This window comes from Salmo salar, chromosome ssa20 (assembly GCF_905237065.1).
Source record: "Salmo salar chromosome ssa20, Ssal_v3.1, whole genome shotgun sequence".
In the NCBI taxonomy this organism is placed as follows: Eukaryota; Metazoa; Chordata; class Actinopteri; order Salmoniformes; family Salmonidae; genus Salmo; species Salmo salar.
In genome coordinates this window covers 87,844,459-87,854,945 of record NC_059461.1, presented here as the reverse complement: position 1 = coordinate 87,854,945, position 10,487 = coordinate 87,844,459, and the positions used below count along the sequence as shown (strand labels likewise).

The window sequence follows — 10,487 nt, the reverse complement described above, 5'->3', positions numbered from 1 at the left end:
CTCTCCTTCTCTTCTCTCCATGGTAACTCACTTCCTGACATCAGGGTTGTAATTTAGTGTCACCAGTTTTATTGCCTCTGAAATTCAATCTTCAGGCAGCATCTTTGGCTTGTTAGGCCACATTATAGCCACTCCTCCTTACCGCCTTACACACACACACACACACACACACACACACACACACACACACACACACACACACACACACACACACACACACACAGACAAAATGACACATCCCCCATCTCCACCCTGTCCCACTCTAACCAACACAAGAGGCCATCCTGATTTTTTTGCACACAAGACAGAGGTGTGCCTGGTCCTGAATCTCAACACCCAGGACAGACCATACCAAGGCCCTCTGAGCAGAAAATACAGATTTATAGAAGCTTAAAGGGGTACTTTGAGATTTTGGCAATGAGGCCCTGTATCTACTTTTTATTTCTATTTTATTTCAAATTTATTTAACCAGGTAGGCCAGTTGAGAACAAGTTCTCATTTACATCTGCGACCTGGCCAAGATAAAGCAAAGCAGTGCAACAAAAACAAAAACACAGAGTTACAAATAAACAAACGTGCAGTCAATAACGCAGTAGAAAAAAAACAGAGTCAGATGACGCTTTGAGTATCTCTGTGTCCATTATGAAGGAAGTTATAGGTAGTTTCGCAAGCCAATGCTAGCTAGCGGAATGACTGAATGTGTATGGGTAGCCAGAGTGTATCTGACTCTGGGGAAGTAGATAAAGGAGCTCATTGCCAACATGCTGAACTATCCCTTTAAGCTAAACATTCTCACTCAGGACGGCAAAAAGATTCACCATATGAGCTTCAGAGGACTCCTCTTCAGAGGGCTCCTCTCAGCCAGTAGCTGCTGCTCCTCTCAGCCAGTAGACAGCTGCTCCTCTCAGCCAGTAGGCTGCTGCTCCTCTCAGCCAGTAGACTGCTGTTCCTCTCCCCCAGTCGACTGCTGCTCCTCTCAGCCAGTAGACTGCTGTACCTCTCCCCCAGTCGTCTGCTGCTCCTCTCAGCCAGTAGGCTGCTGCTCCTCTCAGCCAGTAGGCTGCTGCTCCTCTCAGCCAGTAGATTGCTGCTCCTCTCAGCCAGTAGACAGCTGCTCCTCTCCCCCAGTAGACTGCTGCTCCTCTCAGCCAGTAGACAGCTGCTCCTCTCAGCCAGTAGACAGCTACTCTTCTCAGCCAGTAGACTGCTGCTCCTCTCCCCCAGTAGACTGCTGCTCCTCTCCCCCAGTAGACAGCTGCTCCTCTCCCCCAGTCGACAGCTGGTCCTCTCACACAGTGGTCTGCTGCACCTCTCAGCCAGTAGACAGCTGCTCCTCTCCCCGAGTAGATTGCTGCTCCTCTCAGCCAGTAGACAGCTGCTCCTCTCCCCCAGTAGACTGCTGCTCCTCTCAGCCAGTAGACAGCTGCTCCTCTCCCAGTAGACAGCTACTCTTCTCAGCCAGTAGACTGCTGCTCCTCTCCCCCAGTAGACTGCTGCTCCTCTCCCCCAGTAGACTGCTGCTCCTCTCCCCAAGTCGACTGCTGCTCCTCTCAGCCAGTAGACAGCTGCTCCTCTCAGCCAGTAGACAGCTACTCTTCTCAGCCAGTAGGCTGCTGCTCCTCTCCCCCAGTAGACTGCTGCTCCTCTCCCCCAGTAGACTGCTGCTCCTCTCCCCCAGTCGACTGCTGCTCCTCTCTGCCAGTAGACAGCTGCTCCTCTCCCCCAGTAGACTGCTGCTCCTCTCAGCCAGTAGACAGCTGCCCCTCTCCCCCATTCGACTGCTGCACCTCTCAGCCAGTAGACTGCTGCTCCTCTCCCCCAGTAGACTGCTGCTCCTCTCAGCCAGTAGACTGCTGCTCCTCTCAGCCAATAGACTGCTGCTCCTCTCCCCCAGTCGACTGCTGCACCTCTCAGCCAGTAGACAGCTGCTCCTCTCAGCCAGTAGACTGCTGCTCCTCTCCCTCAGTAGACTGCTGCTCCTCTCAGCCAGTAGACTGCTGCGCCTCTCCTCCAGTCGACTGCCGCACCTCTCAGCCAGTAGACAGCTGCTCCTCTCCCCCAGTCGACTGCTGCTCCTCTCCCCCAGTAGACTGCTGCTCCACTCCCCCAGTCGACTGCTGCACCTCTCAGCCAGTAGACTGCTGCTCCTCTCCCCCAGTAGACTGCTGCTCCTCTCCACCAGTAGACTGCTGCTCCTCTCAGCCAGTAGACTGCTGTTCCTCTCCCCCAGTCGACTGCTGCACCTCTCAGCAAGTAGACTGCTGCTCCTCTCAGCCAGTAGACAGCTGCTCCCCTCCCCCAGTAGACTGCTGCTCCTCTCAGCCAGTAGACAGCTGCTCCTCTCAGCCAGTAGGCTGCTGCTCCTCTCAGCCAGTAGACTGCTGTACCTCTCCCCCAGTCGACTGCTGCTCCTCTCAGCCAGTAGACAGCTGCTCCTCTCAGCCAGTAGACAGCTGCTCCTCTCAGCCAGTAGACAGCTGCTCCTCTCCCCCAGTAGACTGCTGCTCCTCTCAGCCAGTAAATAGCTGCTCCTCCTAGCCAGTTGGCTGCTGCTCCTCTCAGCCAGTAGACAGCTGCTCCTCTCAGCCAGTAGACAGCTGCACCTCTCAGCCAGTAGACAGCTACTCTTCTCAGCCAGTAGACTGCTGCTCCTTTCCCCCAGTCGACTGCTGCTCCTCTCCCCCAGTCGACTGCTGCTCCTCTCCCCCAGTAGACTGCTGCTCCTCTCCCCCAGTAGACTGCTGCTCCTCTCCCCCAGTAGACTGCTGCTCCTCTAAGCAAATAGATTGCTGCTCCTCTCAGCCAATAGACTGCTGCTCCTCTCAGCCAATAGACTGCTGCTCCTCTCCCCCAGTAGGTTGCTGCTCCTCTCCCCCAGTAAACTGCTGCTCCTCTCCCCCAGTAGACTGCTGCTCCTCTCCCCCAGTCGGCTGCTGCTCCTCAGCCAGTAGACAGCTGCTCCTCTCCCGCAGTCGACTGCTGCTCCTCTCCCCCAGTAGACTCCTGCTCCTCTCAGCCAGTGGACTGCTGTTCCTCTCAGCCAGTAGACAGCTGTTCCTCTCCCCTAGTGGGCTGCTGCTCCTCTCAGCCAGTAGACTGCTGCTCCTCTCCCCCAGTAGATTGCTGCTCCTCTCCCCCAGTCGACTGCTGCTCCTCTCAGCCAGTAGACTGCTGCTCCTCTCCCCCAATAGGTTGCTGCTCCTCTCCCCCAGTCGGCTGCTGCTCCTCTCAGCCAATAGACTGCTGCTCCTCTCAGCCAGTAGACAGCTGCTCCTCTCCCCTATTAGATTGCTGCTCCTCTCAGCCAGTAGACAGCTGCTCCTCTCCCCCAGTAGACAGCTGCTCCTCTCAGCCAGTAGGCTGCTGCTCCTCTCAGCCAGTAGACTGCTGCTCCTCTCAGCCAGTAGACTGCTGCTCCTCTCAGCCAGTAGACTGCTGCTCCTCTCAGCCAGTAGACAGCTGCTCCTCTCCCCTATTAGATTGCTGCTCCTCTCAGCCAGTAGACAGCTGCTCCTCTCCCCCAGTAGACTGCTGCTCCTCTCAGCCAGTAGACAGCTGCTCCTCTCAGCCAGTAGGCTGCTGCTCCTCTCAGCCAGTAGACTGCTGCTCCTCTCAGCCAGTAGATTGCTGCTCCTCTCATCCAGTAGACAGCTGCTCCTCTCAGCCAGTAGACAGCTGCTCCTTTCAGCCAGTAGACAGCTGCTCCTCTCCCCCAGTCGACTGCTCCACCTCTCAGCCAGTAGACAGCTGCTCCTCTCCCCTAGTAGATTGCTGCTCCTCTCAGCCAGTAGACAGCTGCTCCTCTCCCCCAGTAGACTGCTGCTCCTCTCAGCCAATAGACAGCTGCTCCTCTCCCCTAGTGGGCTGCTGCTCCTCTCCCCTAGTGGGCTGCTGCTCCTCTAAGCAAATAGATTGCTGCTCCTCTCAGCAACAGACTGCTGCTCCTCTCTCCCAGTAGGTTGCTGCTCCTCTCCCCCAGTAAACTGCTGCTCCTCTCCCCCAGTAGACTGCTGCTCCTCTAAGCCAATAGACTGCTGCTCCTCTCCCCTAGTGGGCTGCTGCTCCTCTCAGCCAGTAAACTGCTGCTCCTCTCAGCCAGTAAACTGCTGCTCCTCTCCCCCAGTAGGTTGCTGCTCCTCTCCCCCAGTAGGTTGCTGCTCCTCTCCCCCAGTAAACTGCTGCTCCTCTCCCCCAGTAGACTGCTGCTCCTCTAAGCCAGTAGACTGCTGCTCCTCTCCCCTAGTGGGCTGCTGCTCCTCTCCCCCAGTAGACTGCTGCTCCTCTCAGCCAGTAGACTGCTACTCCTCTCAGCCAATAGACTGCTGCTCCTCTCCCCCAGTAGACTGCTGCTCCTCTAAGCCAATAGACTGCTGCTCCTCTCCCCTAGTGGGCTGCTGCTCCTCTCAGCCAGTAGACTGCTGCTCCTCTCAGCCAATAGACTGCTGCTCCTCTCCCCCAGTCGACTGCTGCTCCTCTCAGCCAGTAGACTGCTGCTCCTCTCCCCCAGTAGGTTGCTGCTCCTCTCCCCCAGTCGGCTGCTGCTCCTCTCAGCCAATAGACTGCTGCTCCTCTCAGCCAGTGGACAGCTGCTCCTCTCAGCCAGTAGACAGCTGCTCCTCTCCCCCAGTATACTTCTGCTCCTCTCCCCCAGTAGGCTACTGCTCCTCTCCCCCAGTAGGCTACTGCTCCTCTCCACCAGTAGAATTCTGCTCCTCTGCCCCAGTAGGCTACTGCTCCTCTCCCCCAGTAGACTGCTGCTCCTCTTAGCCAGTTAAGGCCTTCCTCACACACACTCACTCAGAGAGAATTGTTTGCATCTGCAATGTATCCACGCACACAGCTGGTGCATTGTTTTATTAGCCTGAACTGGTTCTCAGCCACTTAATACCATCCTAACAGACACACACTCCTGACGTATTATTTGATGGAGTTAGAGTTAGACTCCATGGCAACAGTGCTTACTGCTGGTCTTGCTGCTGGTCTTGCTGCTGGTCTTGCTGCTGGTCTTGCTGCTGATCTTACTGCTGATCTTACTGCTGGTCTTACTGCTGGTCTTACTGCTGGTCTTACTGCTGATCTTACTGCTGATCTTACTGCTGATCTTACTGCTGGTCTTACTGCTGATCTTACTGCTGATCTTACTGCTGGTCTTACTGCTGGTCTTACTGCTGGTCTTACTGCTGATCTTACTGCTGGTCTTACTGCTGGTCTTACTGCTGATCTTACTGCTGGTCTTACTGCTGATCTTACTGCTGATCTTACTGCTGGTCTTACTGCTGGTCTTACTGCTTGTCTTACTGCTGGGAGGCTGAGGGCTGGGTTTACTGTTGGGATTACTGCTGGGAGGCTGAGGGCTGGGTTTACTGTTGGGATTACTGCTGGGAGGCTGACGACTGAGGGTTGGGGGCTGAGGGCTGGGTGATGAGGGCTGGGGAGATGGGGGATGAGGGCTGGGGACTGGGGACTGGGGGCTGAGGGCTTGGGAGATCAGGGGCTGGGTGATAATGGCTGATGAAGGAGCCTCTCCTTCACAGAGGGCTGGGGGCTGAGGGCTGGGAGCTGGGTGATGAGGGCAGGGGGCTGAGGGCTGGGTGATGAGGGCTGGGTGATGAGGGCTGGGAGCTGAGGGCTGGAGCTGGGTGATGAGTGCTGGAGGCTGAGGGCTGGTTGATGAGGGCTGGGGGCTGAGAGCTGAGGGCTGAGTGATGAGGGCTGAGTGATGAGGGCTGTGTGATGAGGGCTGGTGAAGAGGGCTGGGTGATGAGGGCTGGGGCTGGGTGATGAGGGCTGGTGAAGAGGGCTGGGGGCTGGGGGCTGAGGGCTGGGTGATGAGGGCTGGGTGATGAGGCCTGGCGGCTGAGGGCTGGGGGATGAGGGCTGGTGATGAGGGCTGGGGGATGAGGGCTGGTGATGAGGGCTGGGAGCTGAGGGCTGGCGGCTGAGGGCTGGGGGATGAGGGCTGGTGATGAGGGCTGGGAGCTGAGGGCTGGGGGCTGAGGGCTGGTGATGAGGGCTGAGGGCTGGGAGATGAGTGCTGGGGGCTGAGGGCTGGGGGCTGAGAGCTGAGGGCTGGGTGATGAGGGAGATGAGATTTGAAGGTGAGTGAGATCTACCAGCTAGATAGAGTCTTTAAGTGTTACTATTATTGTTCTTTATATGTCTCTGTGTATCCACCCTCCCTCGCTCTCTTCATCTCAATCTGTCTCTCTCTCTCTCTCTCTCGCTTTCTTGCTCTCTCTCTATCTGGCTCTCACACTCTCTCACTGTCTCGCTTTCTCTCTCCCTGTATCTTGCTCGCTCTTGCTTTGATGTTCTCTGTCTCTCTCTTACCTCTTCCTCGTTTTCTCCTTGTGGCATTGGGTTGAGAATGGTGTAAGCCTAGTGCTGAGAAAGGGTTACCCAGCCACTGAACAGAGAGACCTCAATAGGCATGCATTTTTAAATCCATCGATTTTGTAAAACTGACACATCTGCTGGTGGGTGCACTACTGATGAACTCAGTTAGCAGAAAACATGTCAGGTGTTGTATCTCTCCCTCTCCTCATGCTCTTTCTTTCCCCTACACCTCTCTGTTTACATCGATATTTGTCTGTTCTTTCTCACTCCCTCTCTCTGGTTCTCTTCCTCTGGTAAGTTTATCTCCGTTATTCTCTCATCTTCTCTCTCTCTCTGTCTCTCTCTCTCTCTCTCTCATTGACCATGTTTACATCCGCTCAGTATTCCGGAGAGTAGCTCATATCCAGCTTAACATCTTATGCGGGATAAACTGTTTAGATACACCTTTGATCTCCCTCTCATGAGTATCCCTGTACCCATGAACAAACAGAATATTCCTCATTTAAGTCCAAATGTAACTGAATAATAACTGAAATGTAGACACTGACTGTAGGCCTATAAGCTCTCACATGTAGAGTATTATAATATCAACTCCTGCTGAATGATGCATTTCTTGCAGTGAAATTATAAAAAAATGTAAATGTTATCACGGGAACAAGAGTGGAGAAATATGATTTATTTCTTTCAGCATCTCTTGAGAAAATGTGAATATGCGTGTAATGTGTTATCTTTGACACTGTTATGCAGAAAGTTTTTCAACCACATAAAATATGCACCCAAGAAGAACTGAAATCTTATCAGAAATGTGTTTTCATCGTTTTCTCAGATTTTAATTTCCTTTAAACCGGTCAAACTGATGACATTTGGACATTTTGCACAGGACCAATCTTTCCACTGTTTTGGAGTTATTGCGTTTTCTCCCTGGTTCCTCAACGAAACAGACACCTTTACTGTTGTTAAGTAGATTACTTATGCATTCATTCTATCGATGTAAGACATAATTTCAGGTAAGCAACACTTTATTTTGTCTTCTGGGCCAACAAGGTATGACAGAAGTGTAGCTGTATGTATTAGTAACCATGTACTAGTAACCAGAAGGTTGCAAGATCAAATCCCCGAGCTGACAGGGTAAAAATGTCATTCTGCCCCTTAGCAAGGAAGTTAACCCATTGTTCCTAGGCCATCATTGAAAATAAGAATTTGTTCTTAAGTGACTTGCCTTGTTAACCTGTTAGGGCTAGGGGGCAGTATTGACACGGCTGGATAAAAAACATACCCGATTTAATCTGGTTACCACTCCTACCCAGTAACTAGAATATGCATATACTTATTACATATGGATAGAAAACACCCTAAATTTTCTAAAACTGTTTGAATGGTGTCTGTGAGTATAACAGAACTCAAATGGCAGGTCAAAACCTGAGAGATTCCTTTACAGGAAGTGGCCTGTCTGACCATTTCTTGAACTTCTTTTCCATCTCTATCATTTACTAAGGATCTCTGCTCTAACGTGACACTTCCCACGTCGTCCATAGGCGCTCAGAGCCCGGGAAAAAACAGAATGTCGTCATTCCAGCCCCAGGCTGAAACACATTATCGCCTTTCTCAAGTGGCCGATCAAGGGACACTGGGCTCGTCGCGCGTGACCCGACCGCCCCCGCCTTTGGGATTTTTTCCTCTGTTTGCCGAAAAGGAGATTCCCTGTCGGAATATTATCGCTTTTCTACGAGAAAAATGTCGTAAAAATTGATTTTAAACAGCGGTTGACATGCTTCGAAAGTACGGTAATGGAAAATTTAGAATTTTATTGTCACGAATTGCACCATGCGCGCGACACTTCTTTACTATTTCGGATAGTGTCTGGAACGCATACGAACAAAACGCCGCTATTCGGATATAACGATGGATTATTTTGGACCAAACCAACATTTGTTATTGAAGTAGCAGTCCTGGGTGTGCATTCTGACGAAGACAACAAAAGGTAATCAAACTTTTATAATAGTAAATATGATTATGGTGAGTGCTAAACTTGCCGGGTGTCTAAATAGCGAGCCCGTGATGCCTGGGCTATGTACTTAGAATATTGCAAAATGTGCTTTCACCAAAAAGCTATTTTAAAATCGGACATATCGAGTGTATAGAGGAGGTCTGTATCTATAATTCTTAAAATAATTGTTATGCTTTTTGTGAACGTTTATCGTGAGTAATTTAGTAAAATGTTAGCGAATTCCCGGAAGTTTGCGGGGGTATGCTAGTTCTGAACGTCACATGCTAATGTAAAAAGCTGGTTTTTGATATAAATATGAACTTGATTGAACAAAACATGCATGTATTGTATAACATAATGTCCTAGGGTTGTCATCTGATGAAGATCATCAAAGGTGAGTGCTGCATTTAGCTGTCTTCTGGGTTTTGGTGACATTATATGCTGGCTTGAAAAATGGGTGTCTGATTATTTCTGGCTTGGTACTCTGCTGACATAATCTAATGTTTTGCTTTCGTTGTAAAGCCTTTTTGAAATCGGACAGTGTGGTTAGATTAACGAGAGTCTTGTCTTTAAATAGCTGTAAAATAGTCATATGTTTGAGAAATTGAAGTAATAGGATTTTTAAGGTTTTGAAAATCGCGCCACAGGCTGCCAGTGGCTGTTACGTAGGTGGGACGCAAGCGTCCCACCTAGCCCATAGAGGTTAAACAAAGGAAAAATCAAACTATGGTTAACGAACAAATTTCAAGATTATAGTAGGCTACGTTATTACGAAATCATTGTGGTGGATCAAACTGCGCAGGTAGCCTACTTTTTGAAGTGATTTGTTTGACAATCAGATGAAAACATTATCACACAACACCCATGACATGCGAAACTGATCCTGCGCGTAAAGAAAAAACAACAGTAAATGGATTGAGATGTTTACATGCCACAGTATCCCATCTAAGATCAGCATATCCCAAGCATCTTATCTGGGTGCCTCATAACCGGTATAAAAGCTTTTTTGGGTTATTGTAAACGGGATATGATATTTATATGCGTCAACTCAAAAGCAGAATACTTGAATATCCCAAATAATAACAGGATATTGGTGTGCATGTAAACGTGGTCATTAAAAATCTCTGTGGGAACTCGTTCAAGACTGTTGGAAAAGCATTCCAGGTGAAGCTGTTTGAGAGAATGCCAAGAGTGTGAAAGGCTGTCATCAAGGCAAAGGATGAAGAATCTCAAATATAAAGTATATTTTGAATTCTTTAACACTTTTTTGGTTACTCCATGATTCCATATGTGTTATTTCATAGTTTTGATGTCTTCACTGTTATTCTACAATGTAGAAAATAGTAAAAATAAAGAAAAACCCTTGAATGAGTAGATGTTCTAAAACTTTTGACCCGTAGTGCATTTTGAAGATGGTGGGGCTCAAGATGCATCCCTGTCTCACCCCATGGCCCTGTAGAAAGAAATGTCTGTGTTTTTGCCAATTTTACCTGCACACTTGTTGTTTGTGTACATGGATTCATGATGTCATGTGTTTTTCCCCCAACACCACTTTCCATCAATTTGTAAAGCAGAACAAATTGAATCCAAAATATTTTTTTAAAGCAACAAAGAAATACTTTGTCATAGTGTTTAGAGCATTGGGCCAGTAAACGAAAGGTTGCTGGATCGAATCACGAAGCTGACAAGGTAAAAATCTGTCGTCTGCCCCTGAGCAAGACAGTTAACTCACTGTTCGCCGGGTGCCGTGGATGTTGATTATGGCAGCCCCCAGCAGGGGTGGAAAGAGTACTGTAAAATCCTACTCAAGTAGAAGTACTGTTACTTTAATGAAATTGTAATCAAGTAAAAGTAAAAAGTAGCACATTTAAAAAGTACTCAGAGTAAACGTTACTAACTTCTAAAATAATTTGCTATTTCAATTTTGATGGTTGTTTTTAATCTCCTTTTACAAGAATGGAAGTTCATGTGAAAAGGGTGTGGCAATTGAATGCAAGCTTCACAAACAAATGAATATATAAAAAATACACTTTTCTATATGCTACAGTATATGTAATATTGTTTACATGTAATGCTTGACAGGCTAAATGTTCCATAAAACACCAGAAAATGACCAACAAGATAAATTCCAGCACAGCTGATTTTAATATTAAATCAACTTTAC

General features: G+C 49.3%; 1 protein-coding gene across 1 annotated transcript; it reads right to left on the bottom strand.

Moving 5' to 3' along the window:
- Positions 1–843: 843 nt before the first annotated feature.
- Positions 844–9,838, bottom strand: LOC123729196 (ice nucleation protein-like). The gene is made up of 5 exons (XM_045703425.1): positions 9,814–9,838; positions 4,943–6,069; positions 2,836–3,899; positions 1,422–2,771; positions 844–1,279 (listed from the first exon to the last, which is right to left on the bottom strand). Exons 1-5 carry the CDS (start codon positions 9,836–9,838, stop codon positions 844–846), a joined length of 4,002 nt encoding a protein of 1,333 aa, XP_045559381.1.
- Between the last annotated feature and the right edge of the window lie 649 nt (positions 9,839–10,487).